This window comes from Hippocampus bargibanti, linkage group LG06, assembly GCF_051943395.1.
Source record: "Hippocampus bargibanti isolate YZ-2025 linkage group LG06, ASM5194339v1, whole genome shotgun sequence".
NCBI lineage: Eukaryota > Metazoa > Chordata > Actinopteri > Syngnathiformes > Syngnathidae > Hippocampus > Hippocampus bargibanti.
Window position 1 is genome coordinate 8,960,001 of NC_142739.1, and position 27,638 is coordinate 8,987,638.

Below are 27,638 nucleotides of genomic sequence, written 5' to 3' on the forward strand. Positions count from 1 at the left end.
CATCTTCTTCTCAAACGGGAAAAGAAGTCAGTGACTGCTGACAGTCGTTGGGACTCCTGTTGTAGCTCAATATTACTTCACATATAAGGTGAACCTGCACATAAGGCGCAGGGTCATCATTTGAAGAAAATCAAGCTTTTTGGATGCGCCTTATACACTGGAAAATACGGTCCTATTTTTTTCACATTGCTTTCTAAAAAGCAGAATGCAATACAAACGTCTGGGACTGGTGGCCATTTCATCCGGGATGCGATCCATTCACCATTTACTGCCAGACAATGTGCAAAAATGTGTCCACTCCAGTGCCAGGGTTTTTGTCACTTTCAGTCAAATTGCAGGACCCCCAGAATATTGAGTTTTAGGACTACATAAGCATTCAATGCAGCGTTACAATGCAGCTTTTCTTTCATCAGAAAAAAAGTTCCTAAATTATATGGGTCTGAATGTATCTGAGCTTGAAATAAAGTCGGCTGTCCAAAATACAATACAATACATACAGATTGATTTATATAGCGCTTTAGGAACAGCTGAAGCTGTAACAAAGCACGAACATGGACAAAAGGCAAATGATGCCCCCTCATGGAAGGGAAAAAACATTGGCAGAGGTCTAACGAGCAATTCATCGGTACCCCTCGCAAGTAACACCAAAACCCAAACAGATTTGGGAATGGAGCTCCACGTCATATTTTCAAATCCCGAAAAAATTCGGAGATAGCAGTGACTGAGTTACGCTCCATTGCAACAAAAATCTGTCATTACAAAGCTATGAAGTAATCACTTTTGATTGACTTTTATTTCATTTTTGTTCCCAATGGTTTGTGTTTACAAATTTTTTTGGGTCGCCATGAGAGAGAATAAACTTCCCAATTGTGTTTTGGGTTCTTTTTCAAAATCAACCTTTCCTACTTTTTGAAGTGTGTTTTTCTTCATTTTCATTTATCTGGTTCTCTTGTTGTAAAAAGCTCATCTTCTCCACGCTAACCACAACTCGCAACCCCTAAGTGACTTTTCATGTTGCTCCTTACTTGGCCCGCACGCTTCTCCTGAGAGTCCTATGAGTCTTCCGCGGGTTTCTTATGGATGGGAGCTTAGCGGTTAGAAAGACACACAAAACTTAAATGCGCACAAACTTGCACTTAAGCGCACGTATACGTCACAACAAGAGCCGTACGACAAAGGGGAATGTCGTCAATCAATCACATGACACATTCGAGCTATGCGGTTGATTGGTCCACTTTAACTGTTCTGCACGAGACTGTGGGGGTGCTCTGTATCGGAGTGATTATTTTTTCGATTTAACAGAGCATCTATCAACAGACGGAATTTACGTTAATGAGTTCCATTTAGACAGATGAGGATTGCCATAATTTTTTTGGGCGGGGGAGTGCTAAAATGCTTAATACAGACAAAGTGTCAAAATGTGACAATCACCTCCAGTATTCACCATGAAAAAGGCATGCGGGTTTAATTACAATAAAGTCTCGTTATATCGATATCGGTTATATCGATAGTACTGCTTATTACGATACTATTTCTATGAACGCAAGGAGAAAATTTACATGCCGCAGGATCGGATATATCGATAGTCCGGTTATATCGAGATTTTTTCCAACTCCCGAGAATATCGATGTCATGATCTGGTTGGCGACCAACGGGGGGGCGCTGTCGGCCCCACCTGCACCTGCACAGGTGCTGGTGGTCCCGATCAGATTGGCGACCAACGGGTAGTGACGTCAGCCCTGCCTGCAGCCTCGCAGGTGCTGGTCGTTTTAATCACTGACACTTTAAAGGACACCTGGCACGACCATCCGGTGTCGGTTCATTGTTTGCTGCATGTTTGTTGCATGCTTTGTCTGCAATGTGTATGCAGTGCATGTGTTTGTTTAACCTTGGCGGACTTTTACTTTTGGTTTTCTTTTGATACTTTGTATTTTTTTCTGTTCAGTTGATTTTGATGTTTTACATTTTGTTCCTGCTGACCTTTAATTTAATACAATGTGTCAAACACAACCTCCTGCTCCCTCCTGCCTGCTTTTTGGGATCCGCACCCGCCATCACCACCTTGCAAAACGTGACAATCGATATAACGAGACTTTACTGTATTATTATTTTCATTTCCTGCATTGCTCATCACCAGCAGTGTGTATGAGGTTTAATTAAGTGTGTGCCTGTAGGACTTTGTGTGTGTGTGTGTGTGTGTGTGTGTGTGTGTGTGTGTGTGTGTGTGTGTGTGTGTGTGTGTGTGTGTGTGTGTGTGTGTGCGTGTGTGTGTGTGTGTGTGTGTGTGTGTGTGTGTGTGTGTGTGTGTGTGTGTGTGTGTGTGTGTGTGTGTGTGTGTGTGTGTGTATAAAGTGGGCCAGTCTGTAAGGATGCTAATTAAGATGCAGGAGGCCTCTGTTCGCTGGATTCCACGGACCAGATGGAGAGCCCGGTTCACCAACAGAAGCGTGTTTGTCCGCAGTTCGAGACGAGTTTGCCTCAAAGAGCGCTTCCCTCGTCTCCTTTTGCCGTTATGTGACCTCACTGTTACTTCTACGGGGAATCACACAGTTTTGCAAGCTTTCCGCGCGTGTGCACAAAACATACACACGCTCACACACGCGAGACAAAGAGAGTGCCTCTCACATGTCAACTTGACATAACCCCGTGGGGACACCTGTGCCAATGTGGGTTGCCATAGAAATGTATTCCTCCCTGTCAATCACACCCACACAGACAGACAAACACATGTACTCACACACACACACATCCACAAACAGGAGCGTTAGCAGAGCAAAAGTGGTTTTCGAGCCTCACATTCTAATCCCGCCTAAATTGAAGGAAAAACCGAATAGGTTTTGACCCAAAAAATATTTTCTGGTATGACAGTATAGACAAAAAGCCTTGGCAAATATATGCAAAATTTACTCCTCTAAACACATGCAAATTTATGAAATAAGCATTCAGGAGTGCCTTTTTTCATGCTCTCCAACTTGTGCAGTTACTAACTAACATTCCTGAATTTATTCTGGAATTGAAAATATGCCAAAGAGCGCCATTGCTGAATTTGTTCGGGTTTTGTTTTTACTTGCTTGGGTGACGATCAAGCGCTGGCCAGACCACCCGCATTGTTTTCCCTTCCACAAGGGGGCAGCATTTCCCTTTTTTCCATGTTAGCGCTTCGTTCCAGCTCCAGCTGTTATTAAAGCGTTATATTAATCTGTCCTACCATCAATCCTACCAATCTTGCGATTGGCTGGCAACCAATTCAGGGTGTCCCCCGCCTCGTGCCCGAAGACAGCTGAGATAGGCTCCAGCAACCCCCGCGACCCTAATGAGGAATAAGCGGTACGGAAAATGAGATGAGATCAATCTGTATATATGTATTGCATTTTATTTGGTACAGCCGCCCCCATTTCAAGCTCAAATATCTCCAGACCCATATAACTTAGGAATTAACTTTTTTTCTGATGAAAGAAGAGAGTCTAAGGTTTCTTACGCCACATTGAATGTGTATGTAGTCCTAAAACTCAATATTCTGTGGGTCCTGCAATTTGTGTCAAAATGACAAGAACCCTGCACATCGTCTGGCAGTGAATGAGTTAACTAAAAAATAAAGGCTGCTGGCTTTCAGCAGAAATTTACAATAAAACTAACACTTCAAACCAAAGCAATTGAATATTGTGTGGTTAAACACTCAAATTGAAGATACACCAGATACGTCCAACTCAGTGAGCCATTTAGTAGTCACAGATTTCCTCATCGTACAATTTACATTCACACATAATTGTTGGATTGCTAGTTTTGAAATCAGAAGTCAGGAATAGTGGGGATAAAGAAAATATGCTTATGAATATTGTTATTGTGTCTGATGTTGTACGTTGGTCCAACCGTTTGAGTCCTTTGCAGCGTTGGGACCAATGTTCTAACCATGTCACCGATTTGTTACACTGTCTGTTTGTGTTTTGTATCGTTAGCATGAAGCTAAACAAACTATCTTGAGGCAAAACGATTTTTTGTTTTAAATATGTGTCCAGTTCTCTTGGTTTTAGGTTTAGTTTGACAGTGATGTTCACCTGGGAGTATTGCTCAAAGCTTGACGCTTCTTTTTGGCTCATTCATTCAGTATCTCCGAAAAAAAAAAAAGTTGCTTGTTATGAAATAGGCTGTGTTCTCTTCCTGTATACTGTTCAAACCTATTTGGGGGAATCGTGAGGGTTCACGGTTCTAATAAACACATGAATCTTTGATCAACAAAATGAAAATGAATTGGCATTAGCTTACTTCCTTTCTGGGATGTCTTTGATTTATTTCCTGTCATTCTGTCACCCCCGCACACATACGTCCTCTTTCCGCCTCGAAGTGGCATCTTGTCTTCCTTCCCTTTGCTAATTGATGCTCCTCCGGTGAGGCAGCATGATTCTTTTCCTTCTTCGTCTATTTCTACAGTTCCTTCACGCCGAATAACATCAAGTAGCAGTCGGTTCGCGTCTGTTCCGATCTCTCCCCTCCTCCTCCCCCAAATGTTGAGAGTGCCGGTGTGACACAAACACGAGTACCCAAACGTGTACACGTCGACGTTAAAATCCTTTGTAGCATCTTTCACCGCTTTGCGCTTATTTGGTTTAAACTGATGTGAAGGTTTGTCATGATGAATTTCGGCAAAGTTCAGACTCTGAGCTGGGCTTTTTTTTCTCTCAACAGAGGTTGTGAAAGGTAACTATCACATAGCCAAGACGTAACAACTACAGACCCAACACAATGTCATCATAGATCTACACAAAACCAAAATAGGCCACAACAGCAACGACTTTAAAAACATCTAGTTAACTTTACTCCTTTCTTTCTTTCTTTCTTTCTTTCTTTCTTTCTTTCTTTCTTTCTTTCTTTCTTTCTTTCTTTCTTTCTTTCTTTCTTTCTTTCTTTCTTTCTTTCTTTCTTTCTTTCTTTCTTTCTTTCTTTCTTTCTTTCTTTCTTTCTTTCCTTCCTACTGACCTGAGAATATGTATAATATTCTAATATTACATGAACAGTGACTACTAGAAGTTTTCACATACTCACTTGGTTTATTTAATGCACAGGTGTCAAACTCAGGGCCCAGGGGCTAAATCTTGCCCGCCACATCATTTTATATGGCCCGCGAAAGCAAATAAAACATATCCACTTCAATGATACTTGTGAAAATTTCTACAGAAATTTAAAATTGTAATATTTAATAAATACTGGAGTTATTGGTAGCATTTTCTTGTGACTTAATCTCTCATGATAGTAGTTTAGACAACATTTGAATAAACCATTATTGTTATATCATTTATGTATTTATTTATATCGATGAGAAGGTTTCTTCAGCCGTCATCTGTACAATTTTGAACGTTTCGGACGTTTCGCCTCCTATCCAAGAGGCTTCGTCAGCGAACTAAAGTCTGACTGGTCGTATCGGCCAGTATACGACGTATACGACCAGTCAGACTTTAGTTCGATGGACCACTCCTGTACGACTGAGAGCTTACACAGACGTATTTATTTATATCAAACCCGACTTATTTAAAATCACATTCTCTGTATAGTTTTATCTCTTGTGCTTATTTATAATTTTATCTGTGGTTTTATTTATGTCCCTAGTTTGTGATTGAAAAGTGTCCGAGAGACCTTTATAATGCGCTTATAAATAAAATATATTAGAATTAATATTATTATTTTCTTCATTTCTTTATTTCTGTTTTTCTTTGTGACTATTTATGTATTAACTTGTTTAGTTATTTGTTTGTTTGTTTATGATATATTTATTTATTTGTGTGTTTATGTATCTGTTTGTTTTTTTATGTATTTATTCAGTTTTCTACACATTTATGTATTTATTTATTTATTCATGTATTTATTTAGATTTATCTGTGTCTATTTATTTATTTGTTTGTTTATTTAGTTTATCTATATTTTTCATCTGTTTGTTTTTCTATGTATTTATCTCATTTTCTACACATTTATTTATGTATTTATTTATTTATTTACGAGTTTATTTATTTATTCACTAGTTTATTTATTTATTTGTTTATTTATGATTACTATCATTTATTTATTTATGTATTTATTTACTAGTTTATTTATGTACTTGTTCATTTACTATTACTATTATTTATTTACTTGTTTATTCATTTACGTATTTATTTATTTCTAATTTTTTAATTTTTTTATTTGTTTATTTATTTGTTGTCATTTCAACGGCTCTCCGGGGGAAATGATCATCAAAATGTGGCTCATGACAAAAGTGACTTTGCATCCCCCTCCCCCTGCTCCCCTGATTGAGACATGGCTGTGGAGCCCTTTCCTGCCACACGGGCAAGAAGGACTCGTCTGTCCACAATGGTTCATACACTTGTACTGTCTAGGCTGCCCTTACTCAAAAAAAGGCACCTCTGCCTGGATTCAATGACACACAGAATGCCGAAGATAAGCAAGCGAGAGGTCATAATGATCTCATCTAACAGACTGACACACAGTAAGGTTATCTTGTTCACACTCAGTCAGGTGAATTTGTGGCTAATGAGCAGTGCTTCACGGTCGACTCACATTCAGATCTGGCCCCGAAACTCCTTTCCCCACAAATTCATTGAACCTCAAACTCATTTTGCTACGGGAAGCAACTTCGGCGGGCATCATGACTCCCGCCAAATTCCTATTCATGAGCTCTTTGGCGTGCGGAGGCCGGTCCCACCCCTCAGGGTTTGGTTTTGCGCTTTCCGCTTTTTGCCGTCACCTCGCCGCATGAAAAATGCAATGGACACCAAGTGACAAAAGAGCGACGGAAAGCGGCCTCGCATCCTAACAATCCTTATGACAGCGCTCCTTTCGTGTCAGACAAGAGTCAAGTTAACATGCGCGAAAGCGCAAACGTGTGCGTCCCTGCGGTCAGCGCCGGGCTTTTTAACATGCGTCTTACGGTACGCTCCAGCAAACTGCCTTCGTGTGCATCCGTTTGACTTTGTTCAGGCGTCCACGCTGAATGAATCTTGGCAAGTGAGAGGGAACGGTCGCTTTACCTTTTTTTTGCCACTAATGCGCTGGCTAATTGCTATCGATCTCGATCATCCACCTGCCCTACTTTTCTCCTCTTCCTTTTCACCAACTTTTTCCCCTCAAACCCTTTTCAATCCATTCTCCTCTGCACCTCCTTCCACCTGCTCTTTCTCTCACCTCCTTGGTCGTCATCAGTTCTAAAGCTGTCAGGTCGCGTTGATGTTGATTGTGATAATGGGCCACGTTCCATTTCGCAGCTGGAGGGGTACAGCGTATGTAAAACAAGACCACTTTAAATAGACGCCATTATTCTGCATTTAACCAGCCAGGAGTGACAAGCATGCAGGCAGAGGAGGACGTGAGGAGCGGTTCATCGTCACCTCTTCTTCAGCTTCACCGAACAAAGGTTTTTTTGCAGTGTTGTAGTTTTGTTGAAAATGGTGGTTTTTAAGTTCAAACCTGATCTGTTCATTTTAACAGAGTGCACACTTTACCCCTCAGCCCACCCTCCTCGATTACAAGGCCATATTCTTACTTAAAAAGCATTTATACTTAAACCGTATGTGTCAAACTCAAGGTCCGGGGGCCAGATCTCGTCCACCACATCATTTGTTAACTTCCATGGTGCTTCCTGAAATGTACACAAAAATGTAAAATGATCATTAAGAGACATAGCAAGAATTTTCTTATCACCAATGGCAGTAACTTAAACAATAGTTGAATCATAACTGCCCCCCCAAAGGGAAACAGTGACTAAAATTTGGCCCACAACAGTAATGAATTTGACACTCCTTTGAACAGAATCTTGCCATGCTTTTCTGTTAAAATATTTTTGTTTGAAGGTCTGTAAAGTGAAATGAAATGTCGATTTGATCCAAAATAGAGAAGGGGGTTGTTTAAAACAACATTTTTATCAACTTAAAAAACACATATCAAATAACCTCTCTGATGTATACAGAAAATGGTTTGAATTCATTAACTCATTCACTGCCAGAGGATATGCAAAATGTGTCCACTCCAGTGCCAGGGTTTTTGTCATTTTCACTGAAATTGCAGGACCCACAGTATATTGAGTTTTAGGACGACAAAAACATTCAATTCACCATACGAAACCTTCGATTTTCTTCTTTTATTCAACTAAGCGCTACATGGACAAAAGGCAAATGCTGCCCCCTCGTGCAAGGAAAAAAAATATTGCCAGAGGTCTGAGCAGCTCTTTATCTAAGCCCCCCCCCCCCCCCCCCCCCCCCCCCCCCCCCCCCCCACGAAAGAAAGTAAAACCAAAACCCGAACAAATTTGGGAATGGAGCTCCACGTCCCACTTTTTAATTCCCCAATAAATTCGGGAATGGCAGCGAATTAGTTAACAGGGATTTTAAGGCGCGTATATTTTTGTATTTTTTGTGGGTGTTTTTGTTTCAAGTGAGCTGGGGAAAAAAGAATGAATAGTTCAAATGGCTCCATTATTTTGTGTGCAGTTTTTTAAAGGTATTACTTTTCATTCGGATCAAATGATATAAGTTAATAAATTTAACTGTCGCAAATTAGTCTTTTGTTTATTTTTTTAAGTTGGCCCAAAGTCAATTTTTTTTCTGTGTTCCTCCGACACAGTTTGTTGGCAGACGTTGACACCAAATTGTTGTTTTCCAGTCTTCTCGACAAATCCTTTCATGGGAAAAAAAAGAAGCACACAACTCAAGAGTTTCAAAACAAAACCTGTCTTTTTTTGTCGGTAAAGTCATAAAAAAGGGGGTAGCTGTTGCTTCCCGGGGAAAACAGCATGCAGATAAAAGGCGCGATATGAGCTCATTGACTAATGTCAGCATGTCCCCTTGGGGCCTGCGGAGACATCTGCTTTCATGATGCCAAGTGAACAGAGTGCGGCACTAGCTAGTTTAGCTACAAAGTGGGGCGGCGTAACAACAGCTAATGAAGGTCACAAAACAACAGCTCCAACACAAAACAACGGATGAATTTGACAAGTTGACGGCGTGATACGGTAGAAATGACGAATGCACAGCCTTGTCTCGTGAGCAAACTAACTGAACAAAAATACTGAAAAAAGCCAATTTGACGCAAGCTAAATCCATTAGCCATCACTGCATTGCTATGGCTAGTAACCTGCTCCTGTGATACAACAAAGGCAGCGTATCGGTCGCATAAAAGTAGCCAAAGCAAAAAATGACATTTTCTAGTTAGCTGTTAACAAAAAGTTAATATCATGCTATCTAAACAAATTAGAATCAGAAAACCTTTTTGGATTGGTTTGGATTTGCCTTTATTAGTCTTGCAGTGGAGAAATATACATTTCACAGCAGCAAAGTGATGAAAGAAATGAAAGTGGAAAAACAAAATACATGAACTGCTGGAAAGGCAGCCACTCTCGCGGCACTGTCTTGAAGTCAAAAGTACAAAAAAAAAAAACCTAAAGAACAAATAAGATGACAAAACCAAGACAATATGACAACACAAAGACACACAAATGGCGCCAAAGTCCCGACGCTATGTTGAGCTCACTACAGAAACGTTTGTCGCTCGTCTGGATTTTACTGAAGGGAAAAATTACGACTTTTTCAAATTTACAATAGAAATGTATTTTTTCATGCTTTATGAAATATATTTTATTTCATGCCTGTCAACCTTTGCTATTAGCTGCCCTTCTAAATGATTACAATTCCCGTATAAAAGTTGTATGTAGTACGCCGTATATTATTTGAAATGATAAAAAAATCATGAACACAAGCGGAAATGCAGACATCTTCCCGCGCATGTTATGCTTTTATCAATTCTACTGTACACAACACAATATATATATATATATATATATATATATATATATATATATATATATATATATATATATATGTGTGTGTGTGTGTGTGTGTGTGTGTGTGTGTGTGTGTGTGTGTGTGTGTGTGCATGCAGTAATGAAAGATGTGAGCTCTGCTACACCGATAGCGCTCAAGTATGACAAAACACGGAAGCTGGTCACGTGACTGGGGGATCTTTAATATGGCATGTAATTTTCTCCTTTTTTAATGATTACAGGTATTTCTTTTCTAAAATTCAACCAATGCAAAATCCTTTCGCTTCAGCAGACAAAACCATAAACATTGTTGCAAAAAAATGATTGCATTCATATACAGTACATAACACTGCAACACAAACTGCATCGTTTACATTACTAAAAAAATCTTCCATCTTCTTCTGCTTCCCCTTTTCACCTTTTAACACAAAAGATTCAATATTGTTTAAGATTTCTAAACAATGTGATGCATTTTCTCTCGACTCTTAAGTAATATTGTAATTCCATAACACTTTGCAACGCTTGTGTCTTCGTTGGAATAGGTGTGTATGCAGTTGGTTCTTCATCCTCATCATCCTAGGAATCTTCTGGGGTATTTTTGGCTTGAATTTCTGCTGCGAGGTCACAATTCTTACGTTTCCCCATGGCTGAAATTGGCGTCGACGATGCTATTGCAGCTCTGCTACACAGAGCAAGACACGAAAACTGGTCACGTGACCAACATTGTTACCGATACAGATTTTGATAATGGTGGTACTGTATTGAAATCCTTAAGCAAATATCGACTTAGCTTAAACTGCTTTTGTATCGATATAAGTAGACCAAATTGGCTGGCGGGAGATGAAAAGGGCACCGTAGTAACCGGATTATCGTAATAACCAGGTATCGTACTAAAGTGTCCTTGAGAGTTTTGAAAGGCGCTTCGAAATGAAATGGATTATTATTATTAAACGGAACTGAGAGAGAGAGAGTGAGAGAGAGAGAGTCAATTGAGGATTACTTTTGCTTGTTTGACTTTACTGTTTAGCCTTTACTGGACAAAAGGCTGCTTATCAAATTAAAAGAAGAGATTTACAATACATAGTGGCGATTAACGGCACCATTGTCATTGGCTACTACCAGCAGTTGAGACGAACAATTAAAAAAAATATTCCCGTATAAAAGTTGTAGTACGCCATACATTATTTGAAATGATAAAAAAAACAGAATACAGAGAAAGCGAATACGTTGACAGGCATGTTATTTCATTACTTTACTCATAACATCAAAATATTCCTATTGGGATTTCATAAAATGACTTCACTCTTGATCTTTTAAAATCAGACTGACTGAAAAAAACAAAAGTAGAAAAACTCCTATCTCAATCCACAGCTGCTCCAATTATAATTTCAAACAATTTTGTGTAATTCGGGACTAAATGCACCTCAGTAGTAGTCACACTATATTTTCCATTTTCCAGCAATGACTTCCACCAGGCTTCTGACAGGCTCCAGTAACCTGTTGGTTCAATGTCACAGCACGAGTTGATATGTGACTGAATGTCTCTCTCTCTCTCTCTCTCTCTCTCTCTCTCTCTCTCTCTCTCTCTCTCTCTCTCTCTCTCTCTCTCTCTCTCTCTCTCTCTCTCTCTCTCTCTCTCTCTCTCTCTCTCTCTCTCTCTCTCTCTCTCTCTCTCTCTCTCTCTCTCTCTCTCTCTCTCTCTCTCTCTCTCTCCCTCTCCCTCACCTGCAGGTGACGAGTGGTACCTGTGCCGGTTGACTCTGAACTCACTCAGTCAGGCCCACCTGCAGTGGACCATGTTCCCGGCTCCCTATCTGGCGGCCGTAGGTCCTGACGCCGCCCCCGGATCTGTGGTCTACCGCTTGTCATCACGGCAACGTGACGGTAGCCTCGGACAACCTCAGTTCATCCTATTGGACGGTGAGCAATCGTACTTCAAATCAAATTGCATTTTTTTTTTGTCGGGCTCCTGATTGAGTTTTTGTTAAAGACAAAAACACAAAATGGTCTCATACACACAAACATGCATGTTTGGTTAACCCATTCACTGCCATTCCGGAATTTATTCTGGATTTGAAAATATGACGGAGAGCACCATTCCCTAAATTTGTTTGGGTTTTGGTTTTTCTTGCTGGGGTGCCGATAACACGTTGGCCAGACCTCTGGCAATGTTTTTTCCCTTCCACGAGGGGGCAGCATTTCCCTTTTTTCCATGTTAGCATTTTGTTCCAGCTTCAGCTGTTGTTAAAGCGCTATATTAACCAATATGTATGTACTGTATTGCATTGTATTTTGGGCAGCCACCCTTGTTTCAAGCTCATATAACTCCAGACCCATATAATTTACGAATTAACTATAATTAATAGTATAATAATACTACTATACTATACTATACTATACTATACTATACTATACTATACTATAATAATACTATAACCACCCTCATTTTAAGCTCATATAACTCCAGACCCATATAATTTACGAATTACCTGTTTTTTTTCTGATGAAAGAAGAGAGTCTAAGGTTTTTTACGCTGCATTGAATGTAGTCCTAAAATTCAATATTCTGTGGGTTCTGCAATTTGAGTGAATATGACAAAAACCCTGGCACTGCAGTGGACACATTTTTACACGTTTCGAAGTGAATGAGTTAAGGAAGGTGATTATTACTGGGTTTATAGTAAATAAGTCTTTATTTTGTCTTGTTACATGCAAAAATAGTGCATAAAATTGATTGATTTTTACTTATTTGAAACTGCCTATTTCATGAATTAATTTGACGGTGCTTAATAGAATTTAAAACGTATATTTGTATATTTTAATCAAATAATTTGGTGATTTATTATTCATATAGAGGCCGGGGACTGCAAATTTTCCCATAGTGGGACGATTAAAGGTTTTCTAATTCTGATTCTGAAAAATGATATAGATATAGAAATGACATTACTGGCATTGACTGTGACTTGACTCAATTTGCGAATGAAATCAGACTTGGCTTTAAAAAAATGATTGATTTTTTTTGGGCAATTAAATGAATTCATTGAAAATTGAATAATCATATTTTTTTTGCTCTAAATCGACCATTGAATTTGCCTTTTTGAACATGGCAAATTTGGTCAAATTTAACCCCAAATTACCCCAAAAATTAGTTCGTTATTATAATACATATTCAAGGGACATCTCATCTCATCTCATTTTAAATAAAAAAAAATCAAATACCACACGTTTTCCTCTTACATAGTAAGCAATGCACCTTTATTTTCTGTAAAATATTGCCATGTTCTGGTTAGCCCATTAATGCTACTAGTGCATGAGTGGTAACACTGCAGACGTTCTTTTTTTGTGAATTGCTTCACTTTAGCCCCTGAAGTCCAGGAATCATGGTGGTCTTTAAGGAACAAAAAGCAAGTCAAACTCATGACCCAAACAGGAAGTAACTCGCATACAAGTGCAAAGAGTTTTGTTGTTGTTGTTTGTTTAAATATGTTACTCCCTGGGATATCTTTGTGCATGGATGTTGGAGTATGTTAGCCTTTGCTGGACAAAAGGCTGCTTATCAAATTAAAAGAAGAGATTTACAATTGAAATATTTCTGTCTTAAATCAAATGAATATGAATGGTCGTCTAAATTTAATAGCCTTATAGTTCACGTGGCATTAAATTCTGATGTATATGTAAATTTGACAGTTTATATTTATGCTTATACATAAATGACATGTGTACATGCAAATAAAAATGTATATGTATTACCTGTCATGTGAATTTGCATGCGGCAAACCTGCTTTAGCTCGGAGCGCCGCAGATTTAACTAAATAAAAAGTGACTTGTTGAATTTCAATTAGCATCAAGAAACAAGAGAGAAAGAGGGAAAAAATGGCTGTTTAATGGCAACCCCTTTCTCCCTCTCTCCACCCACCACCCATGCTAAACGCTCCCCTGAGGGCCCGAGCGAGCTCCCACATTGGGGAATAATAGGAGTGTCTACGGGGAGGCGGCGAGGTGGGCGGATGGACGCCGGTGGCTGTGGATTTTTTTTTAAGCCAAAAAAGATATTTTAAGAGTTGATTTATGTTTTAAACTGCATCCCCTTTGGCATAACGTGATGACACGCAAATCATCCCTTAATTTGACCCATGTTTTGCCACTGTGGAATTAAGTGAGATTAAGTCACATTTTATTCTTTTTATGCAGTCAACACGTTGTTAGGTACAACATTTCATGTGAGCCAAAACAGGAACTCTCGACCACAAAAAGAAGAATGCTCACTTTTCAGCTCACGATCTGAAGCATAGTGGCCAATATGTTACAAACAGATCCCAGTTCGATGTCGTGTACATATACAGATTTACCTTTAATTACTAGTCTCTTGTTACAAAAGAAATTTCAATATGCAAAAGGTAAAAATACAGTATGGTAGAGAGAACATGGAGAGAAAAAACAATGAGGATGCAGTTCTTGATTAACTCATTCACTGCCTGACGTGCAAAAATGTGTCCACTCCAGTGCCAGGGTTTTTGTCATATTCACTCAAATTGCAGGACCCACAGAATATTGAGTTTTTGGACTACATAAACATTCAATGCAGCGTAAGAAACATTATTTAATCAGAAAAAAAAAACAATTCCTAAATTATATGGATCTGGAGTTATATAAGCTTGAAATGAGGACGGCTGTCCAAAATCCAATGCAATATATACATATTGATTTATATAGCGCTTTAACAACAACTAAAGCTATAACAAAGCGCTAACATGGACAAAAGGCAAATGTTGCCGACTCCTGTAAGGAAAAAAAAATTGGCAGGGAAAAACCAAAACCCCCAAAAATTTGAAAATGGCGTCACATTTTCAATTCCCGAATAAATTTGGGAATGGCAGTGAATGAGTTAAATCACCATGATTTTTATTCTTTCTTTGTTCTGTTCGCCAATCTGCTTCTAACACATATTTGCTACATATTTTGGTGTATTTTTATGCTTTTGAAAATATTTCTGTCTGAATTTTGGAGGGGGCTTGGAACGGATTAGGGCATTTACATGGAAAACATGTCTTGACTGGCAACATTTTCTAGTTTCGAATTTTCTTCCAGAATCAATTAATTTTGTAAGTAGAAGTACCACTGTAGTTGTAACAAGCAAACAAAGAAATAGCGTTGATCAGCACTTTTAGTTGTTCTAATTTAGTACTGAGTGAATTTTGGTCGGGCTTGTGTTACGGACCCCTGAAATATCTACTGCGCATGTCTACCCGAATACCCAATCCTCCACAGCAGTGATGCTAAGCAGCATTATTGTAGCAGCAGGATGAAATGATTGACAGGTGGGATGCAGCTGTGACCAGTGGATGCCCTCTGGTCAACAGCTGAGTATCCCACTTCCATTTTTTTCCCTCTCTCTCATCATCATTTGTTCCTCTTTAACCTTGGGCTTTTTGAAAAACTTTATGAGCATTTCTGCTTTCAAAGTAAAAATGAAACGAGATTATTTAGTTTTTTTCATGATATTCTGCCTTTTTTCAAGAAAGTTATACATTTGTATTTTTATATGGTAGGACTATTGTAAGTGTAGTCTACGTTGTTATGCTAAAATCGACTTTGATCCAACATTATATATTTATTTGTTTTTAGCAACGGGTAATTCATCAAATACAGTCCATAAGAATGTATAGATAATACAAAATGCATTTCTCTCTCCGGTTGTCAGGCGGTATGGACTGCTTCGAAGTGGACCGACGCTCAGGTGAAATCAGGACCACTGGGCGCCCCTTGACCCCCAGCTATGAATACCATCTGCGGGTTCAAGCGGTGGATGCCGATGGTGGCAAAGGTCCGGCGGCCACCGTGTCAGTTCTCGCCGGATTCCGCCCGCCGCAGTTCACCGACGCTACCTATCAGCTCAACGTGGCTGAAAACGTGGCCGTCGGACAGCTGTGAGTGTCAGCCGTTATTCTACGTCTGTTGCTTCATTTGAATCACAACGTCATCCATGTTGCGTCTTTGAAACAAATAATTTGATATATGATAATTACATTGAAGCCTTGTTTGTCTTGGCAATAGCGTTTATTATAACACTGACATTTACATGCAATTAAATTTACATAAAATAATCAGGAAATGGCATGGACAGGCTAACGGAAATGAACATGGCTGTCGTCGCTACGCTAAGTGTCGCATGAATGCAACTCAAACACACTTGGCGCAATGCTAACATACAGTATCATGCAAAACACGACAAGTACGCAGCACAAAACATGAATATTACAGTCAATGAGCAATGCATTGTGGGACTTGTAGTACTCACTACACATGTAATGCATTTACATGTGTCATGGAGGAGTAGATGGATGAATGGATGGGTGTGGGGATGGATGGAGGCATGAGATAGGAGGAAGAGGAGTACGAGGAGGAGGCTAGAGTTTGGGGGCTGGATGGCAGATGAAGAGGACCCAGATGCAAGAGTGTGTGTGGCCCCAGGCTAAGAGTTTGAAAGTGTGGCAAATTCAAATATTTATTAAAAGAGAGGTCTGGAAAAACATGAAGGGATGTGTGTGCGTTTGTGTGTGTATTTGTGTGTGTGTGTGTGTGTGCGTGTATATGTGTTTGTTGTGCGTGTGTGTGTGTGTGTGTGTGTGTGTGTGTGTGTGTGTGTGTGTGTGTGTGTGTGTGTGTGTGTGTGCGTGTGTGCGTGTGTGTGTGTGTGTGTTTGTCCCTTTGGGCTTCTGGCGCAAAGCACATTGTGTTAATAATATCCAAGTGTCCATGCCACCCTGTGAGTCTTGTGGTTGGGGGGCATGTATGTGTGTGTGTGTGTGTGTGCGTGTGTGTGTGTGTGTGTGTGTGTGTGTGTGTGTGTGTGTGTGTGTGTGTGTGTACGTGTGTGTGTGTGTGTGTGTGTGTGTGTGTGTTGTGTGTGTGTGTGCGTGTGTGTGTGTGTGTAGTTCCTTGGTCAGCCTGGCTCGCATGAAAAAAGCCATTTTGAGCCTGGCTCATTTAAATCAAAAGCAACTACATTTCCCATAATGCCTTGTAAAAAAAGTAATGAAAATGTGATGAAACTGTTCAGCTCAACTTTGATTTTGAAGGCAAGGTGTGAGTACCAATCGTGGAAGATGAGCCACCTCTCGTGATGCGCGAAAGAATGACAGCCCCATGTACAGTTCAGTTGTATTTAACTATTCAGATCAATTCATTTGGAATTATTCAATTGTTTTTTTCGATTTATGTCAATATGATTTTTTAATCAAACTGAAATGCAATACAATATATTTTAAGAAAACCCTTATTTTTTGTCTGATTTTTTTGGGGACTCTCCTATATTTAAGCACGGTTGCAGTGGCACATTTTGCAATCTTGGATCATTCCCATTTTGGATCCTACGATGCAACTGTTTTCCCCCCAGACAAGACAATTGAGAACAGATTGTCATTTGAAATTACAATCACCAGAGTTAAACTACAAAAACATCCAGTATCCCTCAATCACCTTTTAAATAATCAATGAGGTGATTTTGTTATTTGTTGGAAAGACATCAACCACAGAGGATATTTTATCTGTTCTTGCTGCTGTGTGAAAACAACTACGCATGACTCCAAACTGTATTTGTGTGGCCAGTGTGGGTGCAGTCCAGGCCATGTCTTTCCAGAAGAAGATGCTGGCCTACTTGCTGCAGTCCAATCCTGGCAATCTGTTCAGCGTCAACCAGGGGAGCGGCGCCCTCAGCCTAACCCGCACCGTCGACTATGAGAATGGACTCAATGTGCACACGCTGCAAGTCCGAGCCTCTGAGCCCGATACTGGTCTCAGCGGCATGTGTGAGGTAAGGAGGGTGGCGGAGGGGAATCAACAAACGACGTATGACAGGTCACTTCGTTAGGAACACTCACATACATTGATTACGATGAGCTCCAAATCAAAAGATAAACAATTGTCAATGGAGAGAAACAAATGAACTCATTCACTGCCATTCCCAAATTGAAAATATGACCTAGAGCGCCATTCCCGAACTTTTTTTCTTGCGAGGGTGACGATAAAGCGCTGCTCAGACCTCTGGCAATGTTTTTTTTTCCTTCCACGAAGGGGCAGCATTTCCCTTTTGTCCATGTTAGCGCTTTGTTCCAGCTTCAGCTGTTGTTAAAGCGCTATATACATCAATATGTATGTATTCCATTGTATTTTAGAGAGAAACCCACTGACGAACCGGGAGCATACGTGTATGTAAAACCCAATCTCTGAGAAGGATTGTATTTTTTTTAGTATTTATATTGTTTATTTTTGTAGCAAGTGGAACTTAAGTGTTTTCATTGCCAAACTTGCTTTCACTGACGACTGCTTTGCTCCCGAGTGCAGCTGCTGAATCAGTTTGTTAATGCAACGCTTCAGTTTGCTGCTTGTGCCGCTCATCGCGCACCCCCGCTGCCATCGCTCTCGTTTCCGTCGGGGCGCTTGATGAAAAGTCAGCACATCAAAGCTGGGTTCACAAGCTCAGTGATCAGACGCCATCGCCGTCACATCAGCACTTAGACGCGCGCTCTTATGATACACACAGACTCTCATATGAACACACACTGATACACACACTTGTGTAAATGTGCAAAAACCTAGCTGACTCCCTGTGGTAAATTCTGAAGATGTCATAGCTATTCACGTTGTCACATACACACACACACTCATACAAATACACACACACACACACACACACACACACACACACACACACACACACACACCTGGAGGTGTCCATTATCACCTTCCCTGCTGTCCAAAAGTTGTTAAGTGCTACCAGTAAAAATGGCTACCAGTAGCCCCTAAAGGCTTTGGCTACTCTATTAGCTTGGGTGGCTAATCCACTTCAAGGGTGTGTGCGTGTCTGTGTGTGTGCACTCCCTGCTTCTCCATAACACTATTTATAGTGTCCCTCACTGTAGCATCTATAGGTTGCATAGCCTTCAGCCTCAAAAGACATTTTAGAAGAAATGTCACCCGGCACAAATCATTGTGAATCGACTGCAATGAAAAAATATATACGATCCTCTTTCAGATGGTTTACTGAACATCATTTGGAAATAATTCACACTTTGATTGACATGACAAATTGTTTACATGACTTGATAGGTGCTGTTTGTTTTGCTTGAAACAAAAATGGTACTGATGTGCCGTGTTCCCCCGCTCTACCACATCATTTTAAGAGATTGTTTATTGTTTTTTTTTTCGGTATTGCAAGAAAGTCAGAATTTAGAGTTGCACATTTTCAATGTTGTACGGCAACATCTTGGGCGTTACTGGGGTCTACTGGACAATCCATTCAGCGTATTCACTGCCAGACGATGTTCACCAGTGCCAGGGTTTTGGTCATTTTCACTGAAGTTGCAGGACCCACAAAATATTGTGTTTTAGGACTACAAAAACATTCAATGCAGTGTAAGAAACCTTAGACTGTCTTCTTTCATCAGAAAAAAAAAGTTTATTTTGAGCTTACTTGGCTCTAGAGTTGTCTGCATTGAAAGTGGGGGCGGCTGTACAAAGGGAAAATGCTGCCCCCTAGTGGGAGTCTAAAGCATTGCCAAAGGTGTGACCGAAGTTTCAAACGCACCCTCCCCCCATCAAAAACAAAACCCGAACAAATTTGGAAATGGTGCTCCACGACGTGCATTTCAATTTCCGAATAAATTTGGGAATGGCAGTGAATGAGTTAAGAAGAAGAAGAGGCAGAGTAGATTCCCAACTAAACTCTTGGGATAGAACCAGAGAGCGTACGGACAACTGCACGAGCTCCAATGGTTCACAATGTTTGCTGCAGTGAGTCAGGAGTGATTATTTTTCCTGATTTTATTTCTAAATAGAACAGGAAGTTTCTAAATACAATTGATAAAACGTTCCCTCCTACAGGTCGTTGTCTACATAACAGATGAAAACGACTGCACACCGGAGTTCTTGCACTCCATTTATACGCGGGACAACGTTCCTGAGAATGTCGCCCCCGGAACCTCACTACTCCAAGGTAATTTTGCACCAAAGAACATTCCATGTCACTGGCTCTTTTGGGCAGCTTTAAACTCTGATAATATTCTCAGTTTTGGCCCGGGACTGCGACTCTGGTGTCAACTCGGAGCTCTCCTACTCAGTCCATGGCGATGACTTTGATATAACATCTACGGGCGTGGTCAGCGCCGCCCGCCGGCTGGATTACGAACGGCCCAATCATGTCTATGAGTTCCTAGTGGTCGCCGTGGATGCCGGAAGCCCGCCCCGCACCGGCACCGCCTCCATACGCGTCCGGGTGGCCAACACTAACGACGAGATGCCTGTCTTCTCGCAGACGGTGTATGACGAACTCTCTCATTTTCTAGTAAAAGCAGTAAAAGAGGCTATCTGTTAGCATAAATGACTGCTGCTAAAGAAAAAAATATTGTTGTCAAAAAGCAGATAGGCTGTCTTCCACATTAACAGATGAAACTAGCCAATAGGTAAAATTGGAACAAACTGATACCAGATTGATCAGAATGAAGCAGTCCAAAATAAAATGTTAAGCTGTCTTTTACCAGAGAGGTAATAGTCATAGACCACCCGTAAAAAAAGAAATTAAGGTAGCTATTACCAGATTAGTATTTGGGAGCCTTTTACTGAGCGTGTTGCTTGTTCTGTAGCCACAAAGGGACATAAGTCTTCTTGTGGCGGTCCCAAGCCCGGATAAATACAGAGGGTTGTGTCAGGAAGGGCATCCGACGTAAAAGCTGGGCCAAAACAAACATGCGTATCATACCTCTGAAGATGGAGGTTACTGATTCGCTGTGGCGACCCCGTGAAGGGAAAGGCCGAAAGGAAAAGAGGATTACCAGATTAGTAGAAGAAAAGCGGCTAGGCTCTCTGCTACGACATTAACAGAAGAAGCTAGCCAACAAAGGCAAAGAAGAAGAAGCTGATACCAGATTGATAGTAATGGAGGAGTCTTGGCTAAAAATGCTAGGCTAGCTGTTACCAGAGAGGTACTAGTTAACAATAGGTTGTCGAGCAAGAAATTAGGCTAGCTATCATCACATTAGTAGAAGAAAAGCAGCGAGTCCCTGCTCCCACATTTACAGAAAAGCTTGCCAACAAATAGAAAAAGAAAAAGCTGACACCAGATTGATAGTAATAGAAGATTATAGGGCAAAACTGTTAGACTATTTGTTACCATTAAGGCAGTCGGCAAAGATTGGTAATCTGTAATAAAATTATCTGAAACAGAACAATAAGCAAAGCTATGTTATCCTCACTTTTCCTCAACTGAAATTATTTTCAGATACAAGACGTTCTTGAGTGAGGATGCGGGGCCAGACACCCTGGTTGCCATCGTCCATGCCAACGACCCTGATGGTGATAGCGTCTCGTATGCTATCACTGGCGGCAATGAGGACAGTAATTTCCTATTGGACAACCAGAAAGGTGAACAACACATTTTTGTTTGGGTTTGAGTACCAAGTAGTGAAAAGATACATCAACAGAGATTAGTATGACATGCTGGCATCGAGGTATCATATCATTGTTAGACAAATTATGATGATACAGTTGATGAATACGGTCTGTGTTCTAATGAGTTTAAATACATTTGGAGCATGTGAGATGGGGCATAACCAATCATTCACTCATTTATTTATTCTAAATAGTTAGGCTACATCTCAGATTGTCATTTATCGCAGCTACGTCAAGCAATGTATCCCCGTTCAATGTCTTCAGTTAACGATATTACTGTCGCCTCACGTCTTGCCATAAACAGTTAGCTAATGCCCCTAGGTAATAATTTAAAAAATGGTCTTCCTCATTAAGTCTACATATTAGAACTTCTCTAAAATCATTTTTCAAGAAGCAAATAAAAGAAACAATAAACTGTAGCCCTATATTTAATTCATTCCAATTATTTTGTCACTGTTTTACGTTAATAATGAAAACTCTGTCATTTATATGAGAAACACAAAATCGTGTTGCCGCTGGTTCTCCCCAAATAGTCAGGATGTTGTTTGTTAGCGTGCATTAGCATAACAACATGCAACTGTGACAGAAACATCAACGTGCACTCACACACACAGACGCACACACGCACGCAAGTACATCAGTTGTTGCCGCGGCAACCAGCATACTGGGGACAATGCGAGTGAGTCCCCAAACTGACGTGCACGTACAAAATGTGAATACACCCATAATTATTCATTGATATTCAGCGGTGTTGCTCATGTTTATCTGTTTGTGTGTTTTGCACCTAATCTTCCAACATGCACTCCTCTGCCACGCGCACACACATGCACGCACAGGCACACACTCATACACACATACAAACTCATGCATTACACACAGCAAAGTGCTAAGCACATCAATGGCTACAATGGTGTTTTATTGTTACTCACACAAGGCAAGATAGCCTTTGGCTTGCTGGGATGTTGGACTCTGTCAAGTGTGTAGTCAGTATATTCATGTAAATGCGCTCCCCGGCTTTCTGGCAAAGCCGCTTATGTGTTAGTTTGTTTGCTGTGTTGCTGTGCTAATGCCCTCCTGATTGTTTGCACATGAAAACGTGGCATTGATTTTTCAACATCACAGATGAATTTGCCACCTATGCCGAACGTTGACGCTCACTGATATTCCTTCTTTGAAGGTAGGGGTCATTGTTAGGGTTTAGAAGATGGACTCGGGTCAAGAGTCTGTGTTATGTTTTTTGTTTTGGTTTTTATATTAAAGGTTTAGGGTCGTGTTAGTTTTGCCATTATTATTTCGATTTGAAGTTAACATTTTTGGGTCATATTCCAATTAGGAAAAGGTTAAGCCCTAACCTATGCCTGAAACACACCATATTTTAATGATCATATCATCAGCAAGCTAAATGGAAGCCTAATATTGAACCTGCACATTGAAATCAGGTGTGTGACAACCATACGAGTTGGAAAACAGGATTGTGGCCCTCTAGGACTGGGATTGCCCATCTCTGGGTTAAGGGTCAGGGTAGTTTTAAGATTAGAATAGGTTTGGGGTTCCGACCAAATTGAGTTTTAAGGTTTCAATTCGGGTTTTGGTGAGTGGTTAGGGTGGAGATTAGGTTAGGATTGGGGTTTAAGACAGGGGTTATGGTTTGAAACTAGTTCTATACTTTTGATTTATAGTTGGGGGGCTAAATTTAGAGTTGGGATCAAGTTGTAGGAATTTAGGTAGGGTTCTTTTTTTCAACTAGGGTATATGTGAGGGTGAAGTGTCTGCGTGAGGGTATAGTGGATGTGTTAATAACAGGTATAGGGTTATGCATATTGGTATATCGTATTTCTTTGCAGTACAATCTGTATTTCCTGTTTCAAGGCATTATTAAACTACGTCGGAGCCCTCCACCTCGACTCAAAGGTCCTCAGTACGTCCTCACGATCACCGCCACCGATGACAATGCATCTGGCGGTCTGTACCCACTCAGCAGCTCAGCTCAGGTCATCGTGGGAATCAACGACATCAACAACAACAAGCCCGTGTTCCAGGAGGTGACAAACATTTCAATACTGTCTCAACTTTTTCAAGATTCAAAATAATCTGATGGTTGCAATTTTTTTTTGTAGTGTCAGAACTACAGTTTGAAAGCCGCCGTTCTGGAGAATCAGCCCCCCGGGACCTTTGTGTTGAAGGTCCAGGCCCAGGATGCTGACATGGGGGTGAACGGAGAAGTCAAGTACGGCATCATGCACAGGGATGGGGTGTCGTCTGGATTTGACATCCATTCAGACACTGGTTGGTATTGGCACCTGTGGTATCCGACTGCAATGCACTTGACTTTCAAGGTTTGGAAAATAATAATCAGATCTTAAAAAGAACTCTGTAATGTATGGGGAACCAGTGAAGGGATGCCGGAGTTGAAGTTATGTGCTCCCTCTTCCAAGTACCAGTGAAGGATGAGCAGCAGAATTCTGGATCAACTTGAGACGCCTTCTGGGGGATTGTACGGCACTTTGTTTCCAGCAGCAGTTGTTTTAAAGTGCTCTATAAATGCAGTTGAGTTGAGAGTCGAGGTGTCAATCAATCACACCCAAGTGGCCCCTGGACTTCCCAGTGCCACAACCCTTGAGTGGTCTTAAAAACATCTCGTCTGGTGTATTGATTGGACAAGTAATTCATGTCAGGCTTTCTATAGACCGCCACTTGAGGGTAGAATAAAAATGATGGAGCAATTAAAAGAATGTAATACCCTCATATGTGGCCAAGGTGAGTTATCACAAATGTACAAATGTGAAAACAATTGTATCATGAAGTCACTTTATTTACATTGGTGATGGTCATTTATGGCTTGATGGAATGGCGTTGGAGGTCGAAGGTCAAACGAAATTGCTGTTTGGAAAGAGAGGCGCATTACATGACGAATGTAATTAAAGAAATAAACTGTGCTGTAAAATAATGTATTATTTACCTTTTTGATGGTCGTTGATGACTAATGGAAGGAGAGTTACCTTCCATAAGGACTGTTGGTAACTTAACCTCTGGTGCTGTTCGGTCGTGTGCTTCCCCCGAAGATCACTTCGCTAGCTGTGGTGGGTGTGTATTATGAAAATAGTGCTTATTATAAGGTTTAATTTTCATAAATTTGACGTTTGTAAGACAAAAAGTTTGTAAGTTGAGGTCTCACTGTATGTGTGTATTTAATAAGCATTATGATACAACGACTTAAACGTGTCTTTTCACTACCAACTTATTTGGTTTCTTTGTAATGCCAGGCGTGATCACAACGGCGGCGAGTTTCGACCGGGAACGTCAGCGCGAGTTCACAGTGTCGGTAACTGCCACCGACCAAGCCGAGGAGCCGCTCATTGGCATCTGCCAGATCACCGTCCTCGTCGCTGACCAGAATGACAACGACCCCAAATTCGAGAACAGCCGCTACCAGTGTGAGTGTTTGTTTAGCTACTTAGCATTAGCATCAACTGCTACTTACAACACATGTTAAAAAAAATGTAAGGTGATAGTATATACATTTATACATGGGTCTCAAGACAAATTGGGAGTTAAAAACAAAGGTTCTCAAATCTTCACCAACTGAAGGTGTTTATCTGAATGTCAGTTCACGATATTTCCGATAGAACTCTTTACTCGGCCAAACTTGTACCCGGCTATTCATGGCGCATATCTGTTACCAGGCTCATTCATATTCAGAGTTAACTCAAGCTCACAGTTTCGGCGCTGGTTTTCGCGGCGTGTCTGCCGTTGGATTTGTTTCTGTCGGGATCAGGTGAAGTTTGTCAGTCGGCTGTTAGCCGTCAATCTGCATCGGCGTCAGGCCGGGAGGCGGGCGGGGATGAAGGAGAGATGAAGAAGCTCTTCAGGCCTCTGTGTCTTTGTTTGTTTGTGATGTGTGTGTTTTGATAAGTGGCGCGTCACAAGTCGTCCTCGTCACATTAGCGAAGGAGGACCTCATGAACTATTTAGCGCACACGTTTGAACGGTTCTGGCATGTGGGTGCGCGTGCGTGTGAGTGTATTTTAGAATTCATTGTCATACAGTAAAATCAATGTTTGATGTGTTCTTTCCAATTATTGGAATGAACACATCAAACACATCACAGAAAGCAAAGGACGTTCGCCATGGTGTCCTTTTTCAAAATAAGGTATTGTATCTGGGTTGATGGCTCAGTTTGGCGTTTTATGACATTTTTGGGGCGTTCTTAGAATTTGAAATTTAAACCTGGTGATAGTTTCACACACAGAATTAGGATTTCAGAGTAAACACGGGTGTTCGGGCTTCAAGTTTGGGTTTTAAACCTAATCTAGGGTTTCAGACAAGGTTGAGGTTGCAAATTTGGCTCGAAATTAGGGTTTCATGCTCGGGATAGATTTCAACCAAGGAGTAAAGGTTTGAAGATGTCATTGAGGTTTCAAAATACTGTAAATAGTTTTATTTTTGGCCTGGATTAAGTTTTTCAGCAAGTATTAGACTTTTCATTTAAGGATTCATAATACGGTTGGAGTTTCAAACATGTTTTACGGTTTCAAGTTTGGGATTTTAAGTCAGGTTAGGATTTCAAATAAATAAGCAAGGTTTCAATAAAACATTTCGGGTTTCAAAGTGGGGCTTTAAGCAGTGTTTGAAATAGCGTCTGCCCGGTGGCCCGGGGCGTACAACTTTTACGTCGGGCATACAACTTTCAAAACGTCTCAGCCTGGATGGCCGACAACTTCTTCAAGGAATAAAAGCAATTTTTTTTCAAATTAACGATTTGTTTTATTCAAAACCGAAAAAGCCACATACAAAACTCTACGGCCATATGGACTCCACTTTCTCAGTGACAACACAATCCAGACGGTGCATTGTACACCATGACGACAAACGACAACTGGAGCAAAATGTTCAACAAGAGATATTTACCATAAATTAGGCAAGGGAGTATTTGTGGTTGGTACTTGCTTAATTTTAAAAAACCCTTAAACTTCGCAACCATTTTTTTTTTTGGCGACTCGCCATCTTTATGTGTTTTAAGTTGTGAAAAATCGGGCAGGCAACTTTATGGCCGGGCCGGAAACTTTTCAGAGTTGTCTGCCTGGGTGTCCACTAACTTTTTGTCATGAGTTTCAGACACTGCTTTAAGTCACGGCTTCCTTCTAGGTTTTTAAACCCTAGGGTGGGTGTCAAAGAGTTAAGGTTTCCAAGTGTAATTTTAAATTAGAATCAGGATATGAAATTAAGGTTTCAAATTAGTGTTTGAGTTGAAAACAATGGTTTTGGGTGTTGTGTTTCAAAATAATGTTCGGGTATCACATAAAGGTTTCAAATCACAGTTGGTGTTTCAAACGTGGCGTGATGCCGTAAACTCAGAATCAGCAATTCGAAAATGTCTTTGTTTGTGTGATGAGCGTTGACATTTGCTATTACGTCAGCAGGAACTCTTCAAGATTTCCATAAAAGCCCAAATGTCAGCTTTTGACTTTACAGCACAAGGCAGAACAAAGCCGACACAATACTGCTTACCGCGTTATTTTACACAACTGCTGTCATTACGGTGACATCAAACATCTTTCTCAGACTTCCTGCGAGAGGACACGGCCGTGGGGACGAGCTTCCTGCGGGCGGCAGCGCACGATGACGACCAGGGCACCAACGCGGCTATCGCATATTCGCTGTCCCCGCAGAGGCCAGCGTATCTTCACATCAACCCCAGCACGGGATGGATTTACGTCAATCAGCCCATCTCGCAGGTGAGGGGACCCATTTGTTGACGGGCTTGTGATGCTCAATTTCAGCTGTGAGTTTTTTCATGAGTGATGTGATTGAGTGATGTGAAGTGAGTGAGTGAGTGAGTGAGTGAGTGAGTGAGTGAGTGAGTGAGTGAGTGAGTGAGTGAGTGAGTGAGTGAGTGAGTGAGTGAGTGAGTGAGTGAGTGAGTGAGTGAGTGAGTGAAGTGTGAAGTGAGTGATGAGTCGTGAGTGAGTCGGGTGAGTCGAGTGAGTTATCGTGAGTGAGTGATGAGTGAAGTGTGATTGAGTGAGTGATGTGATGAGTGAGTGAGTTTTTTCATGAGTGATGTGATTAGTTTTCTCAGCATTCAAGGGGGCCAAAAACTGCCAAACAGCAAAGTGAAGTGCTTGTGTTTGTCTCTGTGTGTTCTGTGATTTCCTAGCAATTTGCTCAGGGTGTCCCTCACCTACTCAATGACATCTGGGCTAGACTCCAACACCCATGTTGCCCATGTGAGAATAAAGCGGGTCAGAAAATGGTTAGATGGACAAAACGAACTCAATTTTAACATTATTCAGGTGCTATGTTTGTCCGAACCAGACTGAGATGGAAATTGCAAAAAAAATCATCGTAACATTGTAATGCATTGTTTTTTTGATGTTTTTAACTCATTTACTGAC

The 27,638-nt window shown here is 40.7% G+C and overlaps 1 protein-coding gene across 1 annotated transcript in view; it reads left to right on the forward strand.

The window, feature by feature from the left end:
• The window catches only part of LOC148896330 (neural-cadherin), a 104,303-nt gene that overhangs the window by 35,497 nt on the left and 41,168 nt on the right, over positions 1 to 27,638 (forward strand). Inside the window, exons 2-11 of the mRNA XM_088998919.1 lie at positions 11,531 to 11,719; positions 15,500 to 15,725; positions 17,407 to 17,611; positions 19,681 to 19,792; positions 19,866 to 20,115; positions 21,074 to 21,216; positions 23,113 to 23,285; positions 23,361 to 23,529; positions 24,507 to 24,677; positions 26,806 to 26,978. Of these exons, the coding sequence (XP_088855045.1) occupies positions 11,531 to 11,719; positions 15,500 to 15,725; positions 17,407 to 17,611; positions 19,681 to 19,792; positions 19,866 to 20,115; positions 21,074 to 21,216; positions 23,113 to 23,285; positions 23,361 to 23,529; positions 24,507 to 24,677; positions 26,806 to 26,978 (1,811 nt within the window). The remainder of the gene's footprint in view (positions 1 to 11,530; positions 11,720 to 15,499; positions 15,726 to 17,406; positions 17,612 to 19,680; positions 19,793 to 19,865; positions 20,116 to 21,073; positions 21,217 to 23,112; positions 23,286 to 23,360; positions 23,530 to 24,506; positions 24,678 to 26,805; positions 26,979 to 27,638) is intronic.